This window comes from Rana temporaria, chromosome 3, assembly GCF_905171775.1.
Source record: "Rana temporaria chromosome 3, aRanTem1.1, whole genome shotgun sequence".
NCBI lineage: Eukaryota > Metazoa > Chordata > Amphibia > Anura > Ranidae > Rana > Rana temporaria.
The window spans coordinates 379,338,474-379,364,688 of record NC_053491.1 but is presented as its reverse complement, the minus strand read 5'-3'; the positions used below and the strand labels follow the sequence as shown (position 1 = coordinate 379,364,688).

The 26,215-nt window shown below is 43.7% G+C and overlaps 1 protein-coding gene across 1 annotated transcript; it reads left to right on the top strand.

Annotated features, from left to right (window-relative positions):
* Positions 1 to 10: 10 nt before the first annotated feature.
* On the top strand, positions 11 to 25,402 carry RTCB (RNA 2',3'-cyclic phosphate and 5'-OH ligase). The gene is made up of 12 exons (XM_040345652.1): positions 11 to 183; positions 2,373 to 2,451; positions 8,430 to 8,497; positions 10,076 to 10,175; positions 10,571 to 10,727; positions 10,870 to 11,026; positions 12,464 to 12,623; positions 14,375 to 14,550; positions 15,407 to 15,595; positions 18,683 to 18,793; positions 18,882 to 19,001; positions 24,455 to 25,402. Exons 1-12 carry the CDS (start codon positions 91 to 93, stop codon positions 24,560 to 24,562), a joined length of 1,518 nt encoding a protein of 505 aa, XP_040201586.1. The 5' UTR covers positions 11 to 90; the 3' UTR covers positions 24,563 to 25,402.
* The last annotated feature ends 813 nt before the right edge of the window (positions 25,403 to 26,215 follow it).

The window sequence follows — 26,215 nt, the reverse complement described above, 5'->3', positions numbered from 1 at the left end:
GATGCATTTCCCTGCTATGCTGCGCTGGGCGGAAGTGATATCTAGGTTCCGGTAGCGTGTGTGCTGAAAGAGAGAGAGATAGCTGTCACCATGAGCCGCAGCTACAATGACGAGTTACAGTTTCTGGACAAGATCCACAAGAACTGCTGGAGAATCCGCAAGGGATTCGTCCCCAACATGCAGGTCCACCATATGTCCTATGTATAGGTTGGGGGGAGAATTACAGGCCACTACCTACAATGGCTGGAGGGGGAGGGGATCCCTGTGATGTATAGAGCACATATCTCAGAGAGGGGCGGTCCCTAAAAACTATCTTTTTTCTTTCTTTTAGTTCATATATATATATATATATATATATATATATATATATATATATATATATATATATATATATATATATATATATATATATATATATATATATATATATATATATATATTTTAGGTTTGGATAGAGTGGGGAGAGATTAGACCATCTGTCAGTATTTTTATTTTGTATCTTGCTGTCTGTGTCCCCATTAGTGAGATGCCCCTCTCTATTTGCCCTGTTTACCATTATCATTGAAAGTGACAGTTAAAGAAAATCACACATTTTAGGTTGTCACTACAACAGGGAGAGGGGAAATCTTCCAGTGGGGACACCCTGGTATTCCCTCTCTTTGGAGATGTTTCCTATCACTTTCTGTTTTAGCTATGGGACAGAGATGGCCAAAAAAAAAAAAAAGGCAGACAGGCGTTATAATCCTCCCCTACCTAATCCAGAATGAAACAAAAAAGTTTTGCCTTTAGTTCTATTTTCATGATTACAGGCATTCATATGTGATGTACAGTTCACATACCTCAAAGTATGGGGTGCCCCCCCCATGATGCATGTACAGTTCACATATCTCAGGGGATATGGGGTGCCCTCCCCCATAATGCATGTACAGTTCACATATCCCAGAGAGTATGGGGTGCCCCCCCCCATGATGCATGTACAGTTCACATATCCCAGAGGGTATGGGGTGCCCCCCCATGATGCATGTACAGTTCACATACCTCAGAGGGTATGGGGTGCCCCCCATGATGCATGTACAGTTCACATATCTCAGAGAGTATGGGGTGCCCCCCCATGATGCATGTACAGTTCACATATCTCAGGGGATATGGGGTGCCCCCCCATAATGCATGTACAGTTCATATATCCCAGAGGGTATGGGGTGCCCCCCCCATAATGCATGTACAGTTCACATATCCCAGAGGGTATGGGGTGCTCCCCTCCCCATAATGCATGAACAGTTCACATATCCCAGAGGGTATGTGGTGCCCCCCCATGATGCATGTACAGTTCACATATCTCAGGGGATATGGGGTGCCCCCCCCCCCATAATGCATGTACAGTTCACATATCTCAGGGGATATGGGGTGCCCCCCCCATAATGCATGTACAGTTCACATATCCCAGAGGGTGTGGGGTGCTCCCCTCCCCATAATGCATGTACAGTTCACATATCCCAGAGGGTATGGGGTGCCCCCCACGATGCATGTACAGTTCACATATCTCAGGGGGTATGGGGTGCTCCCCCCCCCCATAATGCATGTACAGTTCACATATCCCAGAGGGTATGGGGTGCTCCCCATGATGCATGTACAGTTCACATATCCCAGAGGGTATGGGGTGCTCCCCATGATGCATGTACAGTTCACATATCCCAGAGGGTATGGGGTGCCCCCCCATAATGCACGTACAGTTCACATATCTCAGGGGGTATGGGGTGCCCCCCACGATGCATGTATGGCTCACATATCTCATAGGGGGTGGAGGGCACATACCCTGATGGATCTCATATCTCAGGGCGCCCATATGTAAAGTGGACCCAGGCACTCTGAGTATTTTCAGGGGGCCCAGTGAGCAGCAGGATGCAGAATCTGGAGCAGAAGTGACAGGTTCACTTGTTAGCCCCCATACTCTCTGCTGGCAGCCCCGCCAACCTGTTCACCAACTAGGTTTGTGTCGGAGAATACAAATAGCTACGGCGCTCTGCCCCCATGTGACAACTCTTGTCCCTGGCCATTGGCCAATCGGGCACCAAGCATTGTATTGTAGGGGAAAAGGAAGAGGTCATCTGCTCCATCATACCCTGAAGTTCAGAGTATTTTGGGGGGCTGTGGTGAGAAGGGTGGTAACTGACTAGTGCAAAGTGACAGGTTCCTGTGTTAGCCCCCCATACTGATAATTCCCACCCCTTCCAACGTGTTCACCAGCCAGATCTGTGCCGGAGCTTATCGCAGGCCAAGGAGCTTTACCAGGGCATAATTCACAGTTCTAGCTCATGTCTATCCCATGTTTGCCTTTCACCTGCTCTTACAGAGTGTTTTCTTTTTGCTTTCAGGTGGAGGGTGTATTCTATGTAAACGATCCCCTGGAGAAGTTGATGTTTGAGGAACTGAGAAATGCCTGTCGAGGTGGAGGTATGTCTAACATAGAATAGTTATAAAGTATAACATTGAATTCCACAAGAAGAGAGTGCAGACAGACACTGTACAGACCCCACTGATTTAAAGCTGAAATCTAGGTAGATAAAACTTTTATCTAAATATGTGTATGTAGAAAAGAAATGGTGGGACTTTGCATGAGGCGTGTCTGTGCATTTGATAATAAAGAATAAACTGTTATGAATAATATGGTAAAGGTTGATATGAACATGATGTAATGCATTGATTTCCCAGAACACTACAAAGCCATTGCATACATCCACGGAAATCATGAATGTCAAACAAAAGTTTTGTCTTTTTGTTTATTAACACTCTTAAATTACTTTGAAATTATATAAAATCAAGTTACAGTGCACAAGGCATAATATCTTCTTTTTAACATAATGAAAAACAACTTTAAGTGCAACATAAAGGCATGTCTTCTTCCTTGAGACATGGGCCGATGGGCAAAGAGCCAAAAACAACTAAAAGTGCAACATATCTTCTTCCTTGAAACATGGATAGTGAAAGCCTAATATGTCCACATCAAAGAAGAATAAAAGAAAGAAAGCAAAGCATTCCTGAGCTTATAATTTCAAATTCTTTTTCAAAAAGACAAGGATGTCTACATGCTCTGGGGAGAGTGTGGACCTCTGTGCAGTCACTATGTCCCCTGCTGTTGAGAACACCCTCTCAGAAGGAACTGAAGAGCCTGGCACAGCGAGATAGCATCTTGGCAACATGAGGGTATTTACACTCATTGCTTTTCCACCATGTCATCGGATCACCATCCACTGTAATGCCGCTTGCTGCCAGCAGATAGGATTCCACCTCCTCTTTGATGATGTCAGCAGAATTCTTGTTGTCTTTGCTGGCAAAGGTCTCTCCAAAAAGCTCTGCCATCGCCGACTTCTTTTGTGGAGGAGATGATGAGTCCAAGTTTGCTCCTGTTGGCTCTGCAGCTTGAGCTTGACCCTGCACAAAAAAATTGTTGATTAATTAAACCTATTATTTATTTTCATGTTTCATAGACATGAAAAATGTGGCAATATTATTGCCACATTTTTCATGTCTATGAAACATGAAAACAACAACATTTAATAAAAGCCATTATTACAAAAAAAAAAAATGTATTTAGATTAAAATTTATCATTTTTAAAGAATATTCTTTATTTACCTCATCACAGTCTTTAGTGCCCAGACTGCTCACAATCTCGGTGGTGAGGTCACTGTATGTCCTCTGGCGTAGGGCAGGGTCCATGTGAGACAGGGACTTGAACCTTGGATCCAGGGCAGTAGATCTGTGAAGGTAGTCCTGTAGAGTAGGGGGTGAAGTGTATCTGGGCTGCAGGTCCTCTCTAATGGCAGTCTTGACATCTTGTGTGATGGTGCTGTCTTCCACACCTGGAGCCATGGATTGTAGAATCCTTGTTTTTAGGGGCATGATCATCGATACAGATGGTGAACTTTCAGTGCTCAGAAGAGATGTTACCATCTTGAGGGGTTGAAGCACCTGGAGGACCTCCTCTGCCACTCTCACATCATCATCAGACAGGGTAATGATGTCCTTGACAATTTTCTTTAGGGTCTTGTCAGTCAGTGCAGAGTATATAGCTGCCTGCTGCTCCAGATAACGCTCCAGCATATCATAAGTGGAGTTCCACCTGGTTGGCACATCATTTATGAGCTTGTGTTTAGGCAGCTTTAGCATTTCTTGCTTTGTTTTAAGCACATGGGCAGCTGTTGTGCTTCGGTGGAAATAGGAAACCACCTTCCTGATCCTCCCAAGGAGGCGGTCCATCCTACTGACAGAGATTCCCTTTTGAGATGCCAAATTTACGACATGTGCAAAACACCCTATCTGTGGGCCCAGTCCTGCCTCAATCACGGCATTAACTTGGTTTTTGGCATTGTCAGTTGTGACTGGGATATTAGTACTGGGCCTCTTTAGCTTCCATTCGTCCACCGCTTCTGTCAGCACCTGCGCAAGATGAGCGCTTGTGTGACTCTCGTAGAGGGGGCGTGTCTGCAGCACCGGACTTCTCATCTCCCAGTCTGCCGTGATGAAGTGAGCGGTTATTGTTATATAGCTCTCTGTTCCCCTGGACGTCCACCCGTCTGTCGTGAGCGCAACAGACGATGCTTGGGATAGTTCATCCACGACTTTTTTCTTCTCCTGTTCATAAAGTTCTGGCACAACCTTTTCGCTGAAGTGGATGCGCGACGGGATGTTGTAACGTGGCCTCATATCTGCACCCATAAACACGCCGATCGCTTTTGTAATGGCTTTAGCCCGGTCCGATTGTGGAATGAGGGGCTGTTTAAATGCTGCGGTGATGAGTGGTTGCTGAACAGCTTTTGTTTTCACTCCTGTGACTGTCAGTGGAACACCGGGGTGATGACGCTTCAAATGCGTGGCCATACTTGACGTGTTTCCACTATCGTATGGCTTTCTTGTGCCACAGTGCCTACACGCCGTCATGGTTTTATCTACCATCCTCTTTCCCTCATGATCATATTTCACAGGGAAGCCAAAATGATCCCATACAGGAGATTTAAACGACGCGGGGCGTTCAAGCTCCTCCGTTCCTCCGCTCGCCATGACCACACTATGTGTGTGTGTGGACTGATTCCTTGCCAAAGTAGAGGCAGGATGTGGAGGTGCTTCGGTAGCCTGGAGGAGCAGAACACTGGGCACAGTGGGCAGTCAGTCGCCCGACTCGCCAGTCAGGGAAGCTCACCTGGAAAAAAGGAAAGAAACTGCGCTAAGACCTAGAAGCAATCTTGTGCAGCCGGCGGCTGTCCACAAAAATTACCTAAAACTCAGTGGAAGCAGCAATCCTTCTGCAAAACCCCAATACAGTGAATAAAATATAGAAAAATAGGATTGCACTAAACGTAATATTACAATAGTGAACGACCGACGTAAACGCATGAATTGACAAGAACACCATAAATACAAAAAAAAAAAAAAAAAAATATATGGATAAACGTACAAAACGCCGCAGTTATTTGAATTTGCATGAACCTGTGAAAATTCCACCATCATATAGTCCCCACTCCCCACTGTAATAGCCACATTCTCCCCCACCACTAATGTAATATCCACAATCTCCCCCGCTACTACTGTAATATAGATGTCGTCTCCCCACTGTAATATCCAGACATCTCCCCACTGCTGTAATATCCACGTTATCTCCCCCACTGTAATAATATCCACCATTGCCGCCACCTCACTGTAACATCCACCATGGATCCACCATGGCGGTGGCGACAATGGTGGATGATGTTACAGTGAGGTGGCGGCAATGGTGGATGATGTCAGGGGTGGATGATGTTACAGTGAGGCGGTGGCGGCAATGGTGGATGATGTCAGGGGTGGATGATGTTACAGTGAGGCGGTGGCGGCAATGGTGGATGACGTTACAGTGAAGTGGCGGCAATGGTGGATGATGTTACAGTGAGGCCATGGCGGCAATGGTGGATGATGTTACAACATCCACCATTGCCCCCACCTCACTGTAACATCCAGTCAGACTCATCCACTAATTTTTCCCACTAATAATGATAGCCAACATTGCCCCCACACTAGTAGTAACACTGTAATAAAAATAATAGCCATTTTTCCCACTAGTAATAATAATAATATAGCCAACATTTCCCCCAGTACACACTGAAATTAATAGCCATTTTCCCACTAGTAAATAATAATAGCCAACATTGCCCCCAGTACACACTGAAAATTATAGCCATTTTCCCACTAGTAATAATAATAGCCAACATTTCCCCCAGTACACACTGAAATTAATAGCCATTTTCCCACTAGTAAATAATAATAGCCAACATTGCCCCCAGTACACACTGAAATTAATAGCCATTTTCCCACTAGTAAATAATAAAAGCCAACATTGCCCCCAGTACACACTGAAATTAATAGCCATTTTCCCACTAGTAAATAATAAAAGCCAACATTGCCCCCAGTACACACTGAAAATAATAGCCATTTTTGATGAGAATCAACTCACTGTACTACTACTGTACTCACTGTAGTCTGGTCTCTCACTGTACTCGCAGACTGCGCGCTCTGGAAGAATACAGAGGGAGGGGTGATGACATCAGCGCGCACCGCCGCCGGAGCTAGGCCGCAGCCGCGGCCTTTCCTAAGGACACGGCGGCGGTGCGCTCCGCGGATCGCATGCTGTGCCGATCCGTACAGGTCGGCCCGTTCGGATCGGACATGATCCGTTACACCCCTAATCAAGGGGGAATTGCAGTAATGCTAACACATTACTGCTAATAATGTTAATACTCATAACAGCCCTCAAAATTTACACTTGCCTGCTCGCATTTTGCAAGTAAATTTTGACGGCTGGCGAGTGTGGGCTGCCTGGGAGCAGGGGAGGCGAGACAAGGAGAGGAGAGTCGCTAAAAAGTTGTCCGGAAAACTTTGATAGACAGATCACCCATCCCAGGATTGGATAGGTGATCTGTCTATCAAAGTTTCCCGGACAAGGGGGGAGGGGCTGTATATAATGCGCGCGGCGGGGAACACAGCTATTGAATTGAAAGCTGTCATGTTCCCCGCGGTTTGAAAAATGCGGCGGCGGCTCCTCTCCTACCCAGCAAAGGTTGGCTGCAATAGTGGTGTGTGTGGGGGGACTCTGGCTTCTGCAATAGTGTGGGGGGGGGGGGGGACTCTGGCTGCAATAGTGGGGGGGGGGGGGGACTCTGGCTGCAATAGTGTGGGACATTTTGCTGCACTGGGGACACATGCTGCATTGGTAGACATGGGCAGGCTGCATTTTTGGTCACGGATAAAGTTGTTGTTAATTATTATTTTTATAACTTAATTCTGCATAAAACATTTAAGTGTCATTTCATGAGATTTATGAGGGCGTGTCTAGGGGTGGGATTAGGGGGCGGGATATGATAGGGGTTGGGCGAGGCAACTGGTGGCGAGTATGCCTTGAGGCCTGGCTAGTAGCTCAGGACTTGAAATTTTGAGCCCTGCTCATAATAATAAATACTAATAATAATAATCATAAAGGTAATAACATTAACTCTAGTATTAATATGCTTTAATTAAAAACGTGTCAGTTTACAGTCAAATATTGAAGAGCAGAAACATTTGATAATCAAGGAAAAGCATATATAATCACATAGCAGATCCAAAATAGCATCATACATCCAAGATACACCTCAATATACAGTATGAAAATAAAATGTATTTAAAATCCATGATTATGACGAGCTTGTCTTAGCACCCAGGTTGTAAATTATACGCGTTTCGTAGCCTTATAGCTACTCTTCAGGAGTAGGATTCAATGGTAAAACTAAAATTAAATGAATAAAAAGGTCTATTAACATATCATGTCCTCAAAGGGACACAACTATGCAATAGGGGCCACAAATTTAATCAAAAACTTACAATTCTGCTCATGAATTATGCCCAACTCCAAGATGGAGAGGCGAAGGGCCACAAAGAATATACTGTATATCTACTTGATGTACACCAAATTCTTATGCAAAATCCAGATATTACCTTGTAGAAGTAGCAACATAAATGTGCTGTACATGGCTTGTGCAGAGCTGGCACCCAGCATGTTCCCCCTCACTGCAGGCTGCTTGAAAAATACTACAGGAGGGGTGGAGACAAGACCAGTCACCCTGCACACAGAGAGCAGCAGTGACGGGTCTTTATTACAGGAAGCTCCTGTGCAGAGGTAAAGCTTCACACAGGAGTACTGCACAGATCTGGAAGAAATACACAAAGCACACCAACATTCAAATAAGAATACATGACTCTTGTATTTGGATAATATTTGCTCATCTTGGACAGCTTTAACGCTACAGCGTCTACCTAACTTAAAATGTTGCTTTTGGGTGAACCCATCCTTTATTAAAACATCATTTTCTGTTATGTGAATTTCATAACCTTTTAGATCCCTTTTTTTTTTTTTTTTTTGCTTGTTCAGGAGCTGGCGGTTTCCTTCCTGCTATGAAGCAAATTGGCAACGTGGCAGCCTTACCAGGAATTGTCCATGTAAGTATTTTTTGTATTGTATTTTGCTTTTGGGGATTAGCCCCTTGCCTTTAAGTGGGGCACAACGTGACAACTGTTTATTCATTCAGTGTGATTACCTGCCCAGTGATGATGTAATCAGAAACCCATCCTACCAGTTCCACGATTGACGGTAGTTGACCAGGAGCTGCTGCTGACAACTCGGTCACAGTTCTGTGGGCGCCAGTGAAGTGCTCTTCAGAACACAGACATATATGCAGGAGCTGGGTGTTGAGGTCCACCTGCCATGTTGTCATACATATGTGTTAAGTTGTCCACAAGGGGTTAATCATCCTCAGTTACTGGCGAAATATCAAACTTGAGCATCTGATCTTCCCAGAAATGTTCAGGGGACACTTTGATAAAAGTTTTTGCCATCTTGAAAGAACTCTTTAAAGCGCAGTTTGTCATTTGTGTGTTTTATTAAGTCAGCAGCTACAAAAACTAGCTGCTTACTTTTACTAAACGGACACATTTGCCTGTCCCACGGTTCAGCGGTGCACTCCAGCAGTTATTTTTTTCTCCATCAGCAGCACCGGCATCTTTACTATGGGCAATCGGCTGTGACAGCTTGCGGTTTCACAGCCGGGACCCCACTGCGTATGCACTGAACTCTGATTGTTCCCCCAAGGCTTCTAGGACCTGTCCTGTTTTCCAGAAGTCTTCAGGAGGGAAGGGGAAAGAACTTCCGCTTTCGATCGCCTAAGGCGACCGGAACAGAAGTGGCTGCGGGTACCTGTCAAAATCGGGTACCAGCTCCCCTCTCCTCCCCTAGAGCTCTGTTTACCATTAAGAGCTGGGGAGGAGACATCAAACGAAAGTTCCACTTTTGGGTGGAACTCCGTTTTAAAAGCCCCCCATGAACTGCCATACAACAAAAAATAAATAATTGTACAGTGTGTATGCAAAACCCAATCAATAAACGCAAAACAAATTTTGTTGATGTAAGCCCAAGCTGCATGATGACTCTTCCCCAGAGCATTGGTCCATGAAACTGGGGCTCACAGGAAGAGGGTTGAATGACACTAAGCAAAATTTAATTTAGAAGAGAACGCATCAGAGAGGTGAGTATGGGACCTGTATAATTGATTTATCCAAAGCTGATCTCCACACCACCAACGAGGGACCTCGGCAGACTAAGGTAAGAATATCTTGCTTCACAAGGTAAAAATTGGGAGGGCTGAGAGGTGAGGGGTTAATACTAATATTAGTATTAATTATTTAATACACATGTAGGTGGGCTTTAAAGTTATTGTAAAGGGGGGGAAAAAAATGTATTAAAAAAAATAAAAAATAACAAACCTGTCATACGTCCTTGCTCTGTGCAGTGGTTTTACACAGAGCAGCTCCCTTCTCATTGGCTCCTGCTGCTACATCGAAAGCCAATGAGAAGGGAGAGCCTCTGGCCTCGTGCACATCGCTGGATTGAGATCGGGTTTAGGCAAGTATTAGGGGGGCTGAATGCATTAAAGTAAAAAACCTTCAGCCTTTACAAGTTTGAACAGTGTTTTCTGCTGGTGCATACTGTACTTTTAAATGTTTTGTTTTCTTTTGCTTCAGAGGTCCATTGGTCTTCCTGATGTCCACTCCGGCTATGGATTTGCCATTGGAAACATGGCTGCTTTTGATATGGACAACCCAGACGCTGTTGTATCTCCAGGTTAGTTAATTTTTTTTTTTTTTGAGGATTCGAGTTGGGGGAAATTGATCAGAGATGGACTACTGATTGGACCGATTGTGGTGAATTGGGTATTTTACAGGCATCATTTACTCCTATTGCCCCAATATGGGGCAAATCATATTCCAGAACAGCTCTCATTGAGGATGATGTTTTGTGAATCGATTTTGAGATATATTGGTTATCTATATTCACTATGACATCTATATTTTTCATTGCAGGTTATCTCTGTATAAACCTAGGATTTGATCAGTTCATGTTTTAGCCTTCATAAAAACCAAAATATATACATTTGCATAGTAATATAGCAACTAATAGTTCCATTAAAGCAGTGGACAGTTTTATTTCATTATCCTGATATCCTTTACCTAATGCAGGTGGTGTCGGATTTGACATTAATTGTGGAGTCCGTTTGCTACGCACCAATCTGGACGAGGGTGACGTACAACCTGTAAAGGAGCAGCTGGCCCAGGCAATGTTCGACCACATTCCCGTCGGAGTGGGATCAAAGGGCGTCATCCCCATGAGTGCCAAGTACGTGCTGACACAAATGACTCATACACATTAAAGAAATAGTAGAAGGGAATGTTTCTCTTGCAAACATAATATTCGTTTGAGAATCGAATTCAGCTTAATGCTGCTTTATAATGAATTTGGTGTATCCCTCTGTGTCTAGGGACCTGGAAGAGGCTCTGGAGATGGGTGTGGATTGGTCTCTAAGGGAAGGCTATGCTTGGGCAGAGGATAAAGAGCACTGCGAGGAGTATGGCAGGATGCTGCAAGCTGACCCTAGCAAGGTGTCTTCCAAAGCCAAGAAGAGAGGCCTACCCCAGGTATGGAGCAATTTTTATAACTTTCATAGATATCTATAGGTTGCTGAACAGTTAGTTAAGCCATGATGAAAGTATGTGTTAACAACTATGCTGTTCCTGCTAATCTGCTCAATTCTCTTTTCTATTTTTATATTGCTATACTTTGACAATTTTAATTATATTTCCCTGTCTGTCTTCTATTGAGAGACACAAATTCACATTAAAGCGGGAGTTCTCCCATAAATGTTTTTTTTAACTTCGATTCCCTTAGATTGATGCTCGTTGTGTCTAGGGGAATCGGCTAGTTTTAAAACCCGAGCAGTACTTACCGTTGTAGAGGGCGATCTTCTCCGCCACTTCCGGGTATGGGTCTTCGGGACTGGGCGTTCCTTCTTGATTGACAGTCTTCCGACAGGCTTCCGACGGTCGCATCCATCGCGTCACGAGTAGCCGAAAGAAGCCGAACGTTGGTGCGGCTCTATACTGCGCCTGCGCACCGACGTTCGGCTACTTTCGGAAAATCGTGACGCGATGGATGCGACCGTCGGAAGCCTGTCGGAAGACTGTCAATCAAGAAGGAATGCCCAGTCCCGCAGCCCATACCCAGAAGTGGCGGAGAAGATCGCTCTCTAAAAAGGTAAGTACAGGTTCGATTTTAAAACAACTAGCCGATTCCCCTAGACACAACAAGCATCACTCTAAGGGTAAAAACAGCATTTTAGCGGTGAACCTCCGCTTTAAGCAGCCTAGGGTTATACTGCCACCTACAGGAGAAATTGACACTAGGTACGTAAAAACCTGAAGGGCATCCCCTAGAAACAATCTTTCCCTAGATTTCTCAGAGGAACCTTTTTTTTTTTTTTAAGTACAGCAGCTAAAAGTACTGTAGCTGCTGACTTTTAAAAATCAGGTTTTTTCCATTCTCTGGAGTTATCTTCCCAAAGCTGATTCTTGTCACTGCTGCAGGTCCCGGGCTAAGCCATCTCGAATTTGGAAGCTGGCTGTGATTCCTCAGGCTGACCACTGCACATGTGCAAGAACACATGGCGCCTTAAAATGAGGTCCTACAGCCTACAGACACGTATAAAGTGTCCCAAGAAGCTGCAGGCAGAAGGTACCTATCAAAAAAGGTACCACCTCCCAGTAAACAAAGAAAAAGCCTCAGCTGTGTTGGTGTGGGAAGGCTTTTAAGTAGTACGTTGAGTAAAGGTACCCTTTAATGAGAAGCTGTGTCCCTTAGTGGATTCCAAAACCATTTTATGGCACTTCAAAATAGTTTTTTTTTTTTTTTTTGACAACTGTTTTAAAAAAAAATGTAATGATATATTTTAATCTGGCAGCCATGGCATTTTTATTTCTTTTTTTTCCATCCAAAATTTAATTTCAGTTACAGTATTTAAAAAAAGTTTGTTTTTCAGCCCATGTGTTTTTCTGACATTCTCTTTGCCATCCTCACAGTTGGGAACTCTGGGTGCTGGGAACCACTATGCAGAGATCCAGGTGGTGGATGAAATCTATGATGAATATGCTGCCAAGAAGATGGGCATTGATCACAAGGGTCAAGTGTGTGTTATGATCCACAGTGGTAGCCGAGGCCTGGGGCACCAAGTGGCCACAGGTAGGTTTTTGTGAATCTGATTTACTAGGATGAGTTTTAGTAGATACCTGCACTTTTGTAAATGTCCCCAGCTGTGCATTAGAGCCGCACGATTAATCGTAAGAAAATCGCGATCTCGATTCATCACCCCCCTGCGATCTCCGGGACGGATGACCCGTGATTTTCAGGTGCGGCCATAGGAAAGTCCCTGGCGGCTGTCTCGTAGGAAGTGACGTTTCGGCGCTGCCATCTTGCTCCACCCCACACTCCTGCACAGTAATGATAGTGAGAACGGGGCAAGCGAACATCTTGTTACACCCAACAGTTATTTTCAACACAAAACGGAGCTTATGTGGTTAAATACAGTATATGTAAATCTGACACTGTTTACATGTTAAATTTTAAAAGCAGCAGCAAACCTTACATGGTTGCTAATGTGACAGAACACCTCTGATTTTCATATTTGGTTACATGTGAAAATCAGAGGTGTTCTTTCACATTGGCAACCATGTAAGGTCAGCAGGTTTGCTGCGGCTTTTAAAATTTAACATGTAAACAGTCTGTCAGATTTACATATTCTGTATTTAACCACATAAGCTCCGTTTTGTGTTGAAAATAACTTTAAATTTTTTTTTTTGGAGAGAATCGTGATCTTCATTTTATACAAAAGAATCGCGATTCTCATTTTTCCCAGAATCGTGCAGCTCTACTGTGCATTAGTATTTTCAGAATACTGTGAGCCTTTAAAAACTGCATTCCAGGCAGAATAGAATCAGAATTGTATTCCAGTTATGCATTAATTAAAATGTAGGTTCAGTAAGTATCTGCATGTCTTTATAATAGTGTATGTTTACCCAAATATAAATATTACATATACATACGTGTTTTGCGTATTAGTATAGTAGTTGATAAATCTTACCTGTTTTGCTTTTTTCTTTTCTGTGAAATACCTGGTGGGTTTTCCAATTCCTTTTGTTTCAGTTTTCAATCTAACCACACCGAGCACTATAGCATGTCTGTGCTGGCATGGTCGGTTTACAGATCTCGGCTTGCTGCTTGGAGCTACCAGACGCTGTGCCAGTGCATGACGTGCCTGTATCTCCTGTAGCCATAGCTGTTGGGAGGGGCCAGCAGGGTGCCCTACATGGCTTTCTGAAAACAGAACCCTGTCTCGGTACTCCTTTCACTAACTCTCAGCCCTGTCATAATGAGTGGGCTGGCTCTTAGAGTTATGCAAATTTCTGGATAAGTGTATGTCAGTCTGCAGCAGTGCGTATTCTAATGTGGGCTGCACGTGTATGCAGGCTGCCCTATATAATGCCCTTATGCGATACTGAGCCTCCTTAGGTAAAAACTGAAATCCAATGACTAGAAAGGTCAAGCTAGGGACTGTCCAACTGGGAAGGAAAGAGCTAGATGATGCTGGACTTCCTCCAGCCAGGAAATTAAGCAGGTTCTATGACTTGCTGCTGCTTCCAATGTACACCGTGAGATGCTCAGTGTGCAAGAGTAATCAAAGTATGCAATTTCAATACAGGAGAGGAGGCTGTACAACTACAAGAATGAAAGAAAGGCTGGAGTTCAGATTTAAGGAAGGGAACCCTGTCCTGGTTGAAAAGCAAGGCATCTGGGAGCAGTACTATTCTTGATATACTGTGTAATACAAACTTAGAATGGTGTAAAACAGATGAAGCCAGATCTTCATAATACTAATTAGACCAGTTTAATTGACCTAAATGTGCTTTAATGACTACCATTATTTTGCCTTGCAGATGCCTTGGTTGCTATGGAGAAAGCCATGAAGAGGGATAAGATCGTAGTCAATGATCGGCAGTTGGCATGTGCTAGAATTTCCTCTCCCGAAGGCCAGGATTATCTAAAAGGCATGGCTTCGGCCGGCAACTATGCCTGGGTGAACCGCTCATCCATGACCTTCCTCACAAGACAGGTAGGGGCTGCTAAGACCTAGACTGATTTAAACAAATTTCCCACTTGGATTCATTGTTTTATAACGGTTATTGAGCAATAGTGAATATATATTGGCCTCCCTTACCCTGTTTTAGAGACCTCTGTGACTGGTTAAGACAATGTGGGCTACTGAGGCCAAGCTGGTCATTAAAGTGGATGTAAACCCTCTCCTATTACCAGTAAAGTGAACAGCCTCAGATGATGGAGATTGAACCAATCTCCCTACATAAGTTGTACATGTATATCTGCTGTCTTTCCCTCTCTATTTTTTAGAATTCTGACATGGTGTTAGAATTTTTCCTTCCTCATTCAGCAGTAGGAGGGGAGTCTTGTCATACACTGGGAGACAGCTGTTTGGAGAAAAGGCACCCCTTTGGTGCTTTGGAGAGAGATTGGTAAACGCTACAGTTATATGTGCCCAGGTCAGACTTCATGAATCGGGTTTACATCCATTTTAAGGATTCTGTTCTGCATGACTTTGGGAAAGATGAAGTTGATGGCATTGAGACTCCCAGGTGGTTCTACTTTCTAAGGTAATATATACAGCATTTTAACATTGAGCAGGCATCTTTTATATACTGAAGGGTTTCCAAATCCATTTATGGATCAATGCGATTCTGGGCCTCCAAAACAATGATTGCACCTGCTGACCTTTTGTGTCCTAACCTCTTGGTGTGGCTCTTCTATTGATGCACTAAGTTTAGTTCCAGATGACTCGGCAGACATTGAAGAAGATTAGTTAATATATGGCACATCCCCTTGTTCCTTTCTTCCAGCACTGCAGGCTGCCCTATAGTTCCAGTCAACAAACCTTCTTTGTCTTTTGTTTCTTGTAGGCCTTTGCCAAAGTGTTTAACACCACTCCTGATGACCTGGACATGCATGTCATCTATGATGTCTCTCACAATATTGCCAAAGTGGAGCAGCATGTGGTGGACGGAAAGGAGAAGACCCTATTGGTACACAGGAAGGGATCAACGCGAGCGTTCCCACCCCATCACCCGCTGATTGCTGTGGATTACCAGGTGAGAAGACTTAAGCTTTCTAATAGGACATCTATTAAATGTAGCCTAGTTAAAAAAAAATATTTCTGATCGCTTGATCTAAGGATTGGCACCCCAGAGGTAAGTTAAAACAAGTGTTATTTTCTTCCCGCAACATTGTTATTTAACCAGTTCCTGCCTGGCCTATGGCAAGATGACGCCGGTGGGAACCTCTCGATGATCCAGGTGGACGTCCTATGACGTCCTCCCGGATCGCGGCTGGACGATCTGTCACCGGCTTTGTTCGATGACTGATCAGTGTACCGTCCCGCTGCCCAATACTATGTGACCACTGTAACAATCACAGCAGGTCCATGACAGTTGATCGAAATAGAAGAACCCCCCAATTGGGACTTTAAGGGCAACAACTCAAAAGTATAAAAATAGTAATTCATATTTAATACAAATATACAAAAAAAATGATAAAAACAAACTGCGATGGTGCATGAACTCCCATGAGGATCCAGAAGAGCCCAATGCGTTTCGGGACACCGTCCCTTTGTCAGGGGCTAATATCCAGGCGGGATCACAATATACAATGCAAATAACATCATTTTAGGATATTATACATTTACACATTTCGATATACCTTTCTTACAGACTTAATATACACGGATTCGGGTTAATTTCACCAAAGAAATCTAGCCGAATACATTTTGACCTAAATTCATGAAGAAAGATTATTTGCAAAATTTTATAACAAAAACAAAGATTTTAAAAAAAAAAATTTGAATAAAAATAAACACAGTGGTGATTAAATACCACAAAAAGAACGTTCTATTTGTGTGAACAAAATTATAAAAATTTAGTTTGGGTACAGTGTTGCATGACCGCGCTGAAGGCTGAAAATTGGCCAGGGCAGGAAGGGGGGTAAAGACGCCTGGTATTGAAGTGGTTAACATACAAATAAAGGCTCCTGTATGACAGTCTAAAGTACCAAGTCCAGTTGCTACGAGATAAAACTACACTCATAAATTAAACAAAACTTAAATTCCCCTCCCTGACTGACAAATCCTTCTTTATTAGTTTATCACTTGCTGTCCCTCCCAGAGGCTGCAGCCCACAATGGGATGGTTTCAGGTATTGCTGTCAGTCCAGAAAGCAGTGGGTGCATCCAGCTGAGTGACAAGCTACAGACCTGTGAATCGGCACTGAATTCTTATAGCCACTCCCCCTGCAATTTTTTTTTTTCATTCCACGGTAGTGCAAGCAGGTAAAGCTCAATGGAGAGTGGCACCTGCTCTGAATTTTTAGGAGCAGTGCAGCATCATTGCCACTTCATCACTTAAACCTGCATTAGGTGGATGTCAATGGCAGGATCAACAGGTATTTGTGGGGCTTGCAGGAGACTGAGGGAAAACTCTAGTTGCAGATGTACTCATAATTAGGTGCTAGAGCATATGTTTTTCTTTTAACCCTTTCACTGAAAGCCAGGGGTTTAACACCCAATCCATGGATTTATGTGTGAACCTGACAGGCAGAAGCATTCGAGCGGCTGTGCAGCTGCCCAATTTACTTCCACACACCCCCCGTCACCCCACTCCCGCCCCACCATGTATTCCGGGCTCTGCCTGCCCATCTGTTGGCATGGGACCTACATGGCTGGTGTAAGAAGGGGAGGGGGGAAGAGCATACACATGTCCGCTCTCCTCCCCTTCTTGCTGTGACCCAGAAAGTGCTGTGTATGACATCACGTCCGGGTCACCCCGTCACTGTCTCTGTCTACCATAGCTGGGAAGGAGTGTGATTGCAATGCGTTGTGCATTGCCATACATTCAGTGGTGCCTAAAGGAGAAATACAGGGTCTTTTGAACTCTGCATGTCTCATTAAAGAGAACCTGTAACCAAAAAATCTTTGTCCCCTATGTGATTAAAATAACGTTTAAAAATAACGTTGCACCCAAGCACATAAATCCCCCACCCCCAAATATACACACGTGTGGGGGAGCGACCACGCATGAAACATCAATTGCGATGCACATGTTACATATCGCCGCGCACACCGGCAATGAGCAATAATTATCGCACAAGACCTCCTCCGTAACACTAAACTGGTGACCTATAGGAGGCTTTTGAATAGTCGCTTAGAAATATAGTGTACTGAAGTTTGTCGCTATTTCACGGGTGTGCACAAATGTAACATTTGGCTAGTTGGGCATCTATTTACTTGGTGCAACCTTGTCTTTTATATTTTACCAAACGGTTGGGTAGTTTATTGTGATTGTTTGCCCTAGAATTCACTTCAATGTGTGTTTGTTTGGTTTTTTTTTTGTTTTTTTACCATTGCGGTAATATCGTGTGGCATAAAAAACTACCACTATTTTATTCTGTAGGGTGTCTGCTTCCAGAAAATATGTAATGTTTGGGGGTTTTGTGTAATATTCAGGCCTAAAATGATTTTCTAAACATCTGTGCAAAAATAAAAAATGCAAAACCAGCTCTGGCAACAAACGGCCTAATGTCAGGCCATCGTTCTACCTTTTAAAGCGGTTCTCCACCCTAAAGTGGAGTCCCGCTGATCGGAACCCTCCCCCCCTCCGGTGTCACATTTGACACCTTTCAGGGGGGAGGGGGGAGGGGGGAGGGGGGTGCAGATGGCTGTCTAAAGACAGGTATTTGCACCCACTTCCGGCCACACGCTACGGGCAAAAGACGGGTTTTTCTGACTTCCCGTCTGTCGCCCGTTGTGTGCTGGGAACACTCGGCTCCTAGCACACAGCGTGTGAGCCAATCGGCGGGCGCAGCGCGACTCGCGCATGCGCCATAGGGAACCGGGCAGTGAAGCCGCAGCGCATCACTTCCTGGTTCCCTCAGCGTGGATGGCGGGGGGAGCAGCAGAGAGACGAGCGATCGCTCGTGCTCTGCTGCGATCAGCGCTGGACTCCAGGACAGGTAAGTGTCCTAATATTAAAAGTCAGCAGCTGCAGTATTTGTAGCTGCTGGCTTTTAATATTTTTTCCCCATGGCACATCCGCTTTAAGCTTTTTAATTGTTTTTTACTTTGAAACGTGTATTAGTTGTTCACTTTAAAAACTCTAATTTTTTGTTTTCTTCTTCTTCTCACCCCAGTTGACCGGCCAGCCAGTGCTAATTGGTGGCACAATGGGAACATGCAGTTATGTCCTAACTGGAACTGACCAAGGAATGACTGAGACATTTGGCACTACTTGCCACGGAGCTGTAAGTAGACATTTCATCTCATACATGTGGTTGTATACAAGCAGCCAGTAGCCTATTGTGTTGCTGAAACCTGAACTTTCTCCTGCAGGGACGTGCTCTGTCCAGAGCCAAGTCTAGACGTAACCTGGACTTTCAGGATGTACTTGACAAGCTGGCGGATAAGGGTATCGCTATACGAGTGGCCTCACCAAAGTTGGTCATGGAGGAGGTAAGTCATGCAATATTTTATTGGGGTGTGTATGTATGTATGTATGTGTGTGTGTATATATTAGGGGTGTAACGGATCGTCACCGATCCGTGATCCGAACGGGCCACCCCGTTCGGATCGGCACACCCCGCGATCCGCGGAGCGCTCCGGAGCCTAGGCCTAGGAAAGTCCCCGGCTTCGGCCTAGCTCCGGAGCGGCGGCCAGTCTGCTTGCCAGAGCCCAGCGTGACACGCCTCCCCGGGGAGGCGTGTCACGCTGTGCACTGGGCTCTAGCAAGCTGAATGGGAATGTTAGCAGTGAAGCACTGGTGTGAGAGGAGGAGGGGGGGGGGGAAGGGGGAAAAAAGAGCACAATAGCAATTCACAGGGGTGGATTAAAGAGGAAGCAGGTGAGGCTGTTTGGGACTTAAAGTACAATCTTGATGTTTTTACAGCAAAAATATATATATATATATATATATATATATATATATTGCTGTAAAAACATCAAGATTGTACTTTAAGTCCCAAACAGCCTCACCTGCTTCCTCTTTAATCCACCCCTGTGAATTGCTATTGTGCTCTTTTTTCGGATCAGCAAAAAAAAAAAAAAAAAAAAGGTTCCTTTTTTTAATTGGTCCAAAAAAAAAAATATATTTTATTTTTTATATATATATATATATATATATATATATATATATATATATATATATATATATATATATATATATATATATATATATATATATAAATTATTATTTTTTTGGACCAATGAAAAAACGGACCCTTTTTTTTTTTTTTTGCTGATCCGAAAATGATCCGATCCGTGACTCCTGATCCGAGGATCGATCCGATCCGTGAGTTTTTTGATCCGTTGCACCCCTAGGTATATATGTGTATGTGTGTGTGTATGTATGTATGTATATATATATATATATATATATATATATATATATATATATATATATATAATTAGTGTGTATGTATAATTTTTTTTTTTTTTTTTAACCACTTTAGCCCCGGGCCTGTTTTTCAGAGTCGGTGTTTACGAGACAAACATTTTTTTTTGCTAGAAAATTACTTAAAACCCCCAAACATTTATATATATTTTTTTCTAACACCCTAAAGAATAAAATGGCAGTCATTGCAATACTTTTTGTCACACCGTATTTGCGCAGCGGTCTTACAAGCGCACTTTTTTTGGAAAAAAATCACTTTTTTAAATTAAAAAATAAGACAACAATAAATTTGTCCCTTTTTTTTATATATTGTGAAAGATAATGTTACGCCGAGTAAAATGATACCCAACATGTCACGCTTAAAAATTGCGCCCGCTCGTGGCATGGCGTCAAACTTTTCCCCTTTTAAAAATCTTGATAGGCGACGTTTAAAAAATTTTACAGGTTGCATTTTTTGAGTTACAGAGTAGGCCTAAGGCTAAAATTATTGCTCTTGCTCTAACGATCGCGGCGATACCTCACTTGTGTGGTTTGAATACCGTTTTCATATGTGGGCGCTACTCGCGTATACGTTCGCTTCTACGCGCGAGCTCGTCGGGACAGGGGTGCTTTAAAAAAAAATTTGGGGGGTTTTCGCATTTATTTTTATTTATTTTACAATTTTTAACACTGAAATAAAAAAATTATCACTTTTATTCCTATTACAAGGAATGTAAACATCCCTTGTAATAGAAAAAAGCATGACAGGTCTTCTTGAATATGAGATCTGGGGTCAAAAAGACCTCAGATCTCATATTTGGGCTTAAATGCAAAAAAAAAATTTAAATTTGGAAATGTCATTTTTTTCAAATGACAAAAAAAAAAAAGGTTGCTTTAAGACGCTGGGCGGGACTGACGTTTTGACGTCACTTCCGCCCAGCAGAGCTATGGGGACGGGCGAAGGAGATTTTTCCTTCAGTCTCGTCCCCACTCAGCTGCCGAATGGTCCCGATCCCCTCCGCCGCTACCGACGGTAAGCGGCGGAGGGCGCGGGAGAGCGGTGGGAGGGGGGGGCCCTCTCCCACCACCGATAACGGCGATCTCGCGGCGAATCCGCCACGGAGACCGCCGTTATCGTGTACCGGACCGCCCACTGAAGAGATGAATATCTCGATTGTGGCAGCAGCTGCTGCCGTTACCGAGATATTCATCTTTAAAGTGAGGACGTATAACGGCGGTGGACGGTCGGCAAGTAGTTAAGCTCTAGTACTCTAGATCAGGGATCTCCAAACGATGGCCCTCCAGTTGTTCAGGAAATACAATTCCCACCATGCCTAGTCAGGTCTATGAATGTCAGTTTTACAATGCCTCATGGGCGGTGTAGTTCCCCCAACAGCTGAAGGGCTGTAGTTTTGGAGATCCCTGATGTAGGTGAACGTGATGTCTTGGTGGCATATTTATTGCAACATTTACAGGGGATTAATCTTGTCCTTTTTTTTAGGAGAGGATTCAGCTGCAGTGAATATTTGAATGTGCCATTTACTGCTGCTACTACAAATGTCCCTTCGTTTAATTGCTTAATATTTGCTAAAGCTCAATTGAACCTTCAGTTTAAATCTGCTAAATACATTCCATTTGTGTCAAAACAAAAGCTGTTTAATGCCTTGCAGTTGGTTTTCTTTAGAAAGAAGTTACAGCAGCCATAGAAGGGCCTATCTCCCCCAGCATGCTGCAGAGGAGGACTCTTGCTTTGTGTGTGGAAGCAGTGGTGTCATTGCAGAGGTCTGGCACACCCCTTACAGAGTTGGAGCTCTCCAATCGGGAAGCTTGAGCTTTGGTGATTGCAGAGCTATAGTTCTGCAGAGAAACCACTGCTTCCACACACAGTGCAGGTGTTTTTGTTTTTTTTCTGAGCAGCATGCTGACAGAGGACAGGCTTTTCTACCTTTTCTACTCAGGCTGTGGTTGAGGCTGTTAATCTTTTGTACAGTTTTTTGTTTTGGTGCATCTTGAATGTGTTTAGCTGACTGTAACCACTTGCCACCCACCCACCATCAAATGATGGAGGGACAGTGCGGCTCTCATTCTGGGTGGACGTTATGACTGTGCACCCAAACAGATGCTCATGTGCGCCTTCGGGGGCACGCAGTGCGGCGGTGCTAGGACACGGCACGACCCTGATCTCTGCACAATGCAGCTTTTTAACCTGTCCTTAATTCCAAGCATAGCTGGTCACATGGGAAAACAGGAAGTGCCGGTAATCTGCTCTCTTCTCACACTGACAGTGTGTGGCGAGGAGAGCCGCTATGCTGCATCTCCTTGCAGGGGACAACAAGAGATTTTATTTGGGGCACTGATCATCGGTGCCCTGATTACAGTGAAGTGCCACCAATCGGTGCCTATTAGTGATGCCAGTCAGCGCTAGCTTTTAGTGCCCATCAGTAACGCCAATCCGTGCTGCCTGTCAGTGCCCATCAGTGAAGGAGACAAATATTGCTTATTTACAAAATTTACTGACAAACTAAAACTAAATAATTTTTTTTTTATTTTTTTTTTATTTTCAGTCTTATTTTTTACCAAAAAAAAAAAACCCAGCCATGATTAAATGCCACCAAAAGAGAACTATTTGTGTAAAGAAAAGGATAAAAATGTCACATGGTTACAGTTTAGCATGGCCGTGCAATTGCCATTCAAAGTGTGACGGCGCTAAAAACTGGCCTGGGCAGGAAGGGAGTGACGGTGCCCAGTTTTGAGGTTGTTAAACTAAAGGTTCATTTGGGCTTTACAGGAATACTTCAGAGAATGCAGTGAGGGTAAAGTATTTGATCCCCTGCTGATTTTGTACGTTTGCTCGCTGACAAAAAAATGATCAGTCTATCATTTTTAATGGTAGGTTTATTTTAACAGCGAGAGACCGAATGACAACAAAAAAAATCCAGAAAAACACATTTAAAAAAAGTTATAAATTGATTTTGCATTTTAATGAGTGAAATAAGTATTTGACCCCTTCGCAAAACATGACTTGGTACTTGGTGGCAAAACCCTTGTTAGCAATGGCAGAGGTCAGAGATTTCTTGTAGTTGGGCCACCAGGTTGGCACACATCTCAGTAGGGATTTTGTCTCGCTCCTCTTTGCAGATCCTCTCCAAGTCATTAAGATTTTGAGGCTGACGTTTAGTAACTCGAACCTTCAGCTCCCTCCACATATTTTTTATGGGATTAAGGTCTTGAGACTGGCTAGGCCACTCCAGGACCCTAATGTGCTTCTTCTTGAGCCACTCCCTTGTTGCATTTCCCTGTGTGTTTTGGGTCATTGTCATGCTTGAATTACCCATCCACGACCCATTTTCAATGCCCTGGCTAAGGGAAGAAGGTTCTCACCCAAGATTTGACAGTACATGGCCCCGTCCATCATCCCTTTGATGTGGTGAAGTTGTCCTGTCCCCTCAGCAGAAAAACTCACCAAAGAGCATAATGGACAGTGTTCTTGGGGGTCATAGGCAGCATTCCTCCTCCAAACACGACGAGCTGAGTTGATGCCAAAGAGCTTGATTTTTGCTCTCATCTGACCACAACACTTTTCCCCCAGTTCACTGAATCATTCAGATGTTCATTAGCAGACTTTAGACGAGCCTGTACATGTGCTTTCTTGAGCAGGGGAACCTTGTGGGAGCTGCAGGATTTTCTTCACGGGGTAGTGTGTTACCAATTGTTTTCTTGGTGACGATGGTCCCAGCTGCCTTGAGATCATTGACAAGATTCTCCCGTGTAGTTCTGGGATAATTCCTCACCCTTCTCATGATCATTGACACTTCACAAGGTGAGATCTCGCATGGAGCCCCAGACCGAGGGAGACTGACAGTTATTTGGTGTTTCTTCCATTTGTGAATAATCGCACCAACTGTTGTCACTCTCTCACCAAGCTGCTTGGCGATGTGTAGGCCTACAATATTGTCCCTGACATCCATGGATAGGTCTTTTTGGTCATGGTGGAGAGATTGGAATCTGATTGCTTCTGTGGACAGGCGTCTTCTATACAGGTAACAAGCTGAGATTAGGAGTACTCCCTTTTATGAGTGCTTCTAATCTCAGTTTGTTTCCAGTATAGAAGACACCTGGGAGCCAGAAATATTGCTTATTGATAGAGGATCAAATACTTTTTTCACTCATTAAAATGCAAATCAATTTATAACTTTTTTGAAATGCGTTTTTCTGGATATTTTTGTTCTGTATCTCACTGTTAAAATAAACCGACCGGTATTCGTCCAAAAAAACAAATCTGAAGACCAAGACCACGCATGGTCAGAAACAAGACCACATTAAAATACAACACATTACATCACTTCCGAAGTTGTATTCTGTAATGCGAGAATTTTCATAAATTTAGTAACCTCTTAATTTTCAATATGAGACTAGCGTGCAACAAAAAACTGCCAATCATTTGTCCGATAATCTCATTATGTGTACGTGGCTTAAGACATCTAATCTCAGTTTGTAGGTTCTTTCCTTTCAAATAATTGTTTTTATATCTCTGTAGGCTCCTGAATCATACAAAAACGTCACAGATGTAGTAAACACATGTCACGATGCAGGAATCAGCAAGAAAGCCATCAAGCTGCGTCCCATCGCCGTGATTAAGGGCTGAGTGCAGCGAGGACACTGGACTGTACACAAACTGAGAACTAACGCTAAATTGGGAGGCCAGCCTCATCTGATTCTGAATTCTCATTTCTCATTTTTGATATCTTTTTTTTTTTTTTTTTTTTCTTTTTATTTCTCTGAATCGGCTTACACCCTGTGTAACAGGAATTGGTACTTGGTGACAATGAAGTAGTTAGGGAAAGTGTTTGTCTGCAGATTTAGATCTCCTGCTTCCTCTTGGAGCTTATTGAATCCACCATTTCCTCCTTGTATCAAGCTTCCAGGGCTGTCATCCTGATGCTGTCTTCAACACTTAGTGAGTTACTAACCAGAGTATGGTATGCAGGGCCGATGTTTTTTTTGTTTGGTCAAAGTGTGTATTTCTGTACCCTTGAATTTAGCAGAAGGTAATGCTGTGAGCATTAACAAGACCCTGTCGGTTCCTAAATAAAATCTAAATAGCAAAGGTATTCTACTCACCAGATTACTCAGTTCAGCTGTTGGGAGCAAGTAAAGGGAGCCATGTCTAAGCTCCAGTCTTCGCTTGGACAATGCTGAGGACTCCCTCACCACTCCAATCACTCTTTCCAGTGGCTGAACGGGACAGTGGGAAATTTGAGTATATGCTAGTGTTGGCATCTAAATGTACGTCACTCCTGGCAACCAATCAACTTCTCCCTTTCCTAGCTACAGCAATATAGAGCTTGGTGGTTAGAAGGGATGCAGACTGCTCTGCAGTCACACTTTGTACATGATGCTTTTGGTTTTGCCATTGGATCACAGTTGTTAAATAAGCTGATTTTATTTAAAGGGTCACTAAAGGCAAACTTAAAAAAAAAAAAAACAAACATGTTATACTTGCCTCCACTGTGCAGCTTGTTTTTCACAGAGTGGCCCCGAACCCGGTCTTCTGGGGTCCCTCGGCGGCTGTCTTGGCTCCTCCTCGCAAAAGCTTTCCACCTTCATGCGAGCGAGCTTGCATGGTGGAAAGCTTTTCCGAGCGTGCTCCCGTGATACAGCGGCGGGCATAGCCGCTGACTGTATCACTCGGCGCGCCATATCATCCGCTGTGATTGACAGCAGCGCCAGCCAATGGCTGCGCTGCTATCAATCCGTCCAGCCTAGCCAATCAACGGCCAGGCTGGGAACCGAAGAGGATCACGTGGACGCGCGTAGGACTTTCGAGGGGTCAGGTAAGTAAAATGGCGGTACCGTCGGATGTTTTTTCACCTTAATGCATAGGATGCATTAAGGTGAAAAAACATTTACCTTTACAACCCCTTTAAGGCTGATTTCACGTCTCTGCATATGCATTTTTACGTGCTTTATCAACAACTGTGCCATATCCTGCATTTCTACCATCATTAATAGACCAGAGAACACATGTCGGTGCAGCAAAAAATGGACGACCTGTCATCGCTTCACACAGATGTGGACTAGACCAACAAGATTGCTTAACCTATGTATGCATTGACCTGCGTAAACCTGCCAAGGACATAAATGGGCCCTTTCTTACTAAATGGCTTCTTGGTTTAGCTCTCAAGTACACTGACTTGATTCAGAACTCGATACCTAATAATAATGATGAAGATGAGTTCATTTTTATGCTTATTTATTGGGGACGTATGTTCCTAGACCACTTTTGAACACCTTTTAA

Excerpts from the sequence above, each read along its gene's own strand:
- RTCB (XM_040345652.1), top strand. The coding sequence starts at position 91 with ATGAGCCGCAGCTACAATGACGAGTTACAGTTTCTGGACAAGATCCAC. Across the intron at positions 10,176-10,570 it reads AGACGCTGTTGTATCTCCAG|GTGGTGTCGGATTTGACATT; the intron begins GTTAGTTAATTT and ends TACCTAATGCAG. Across the intron at positions 12,624-14,374 it reads GGGGCACCAAGTGGCCACAG|ATGCCTTGGTTGCTATGGAG; the intron begins GTAGGTTTTTGT and ends TTTGCCTTGCAG.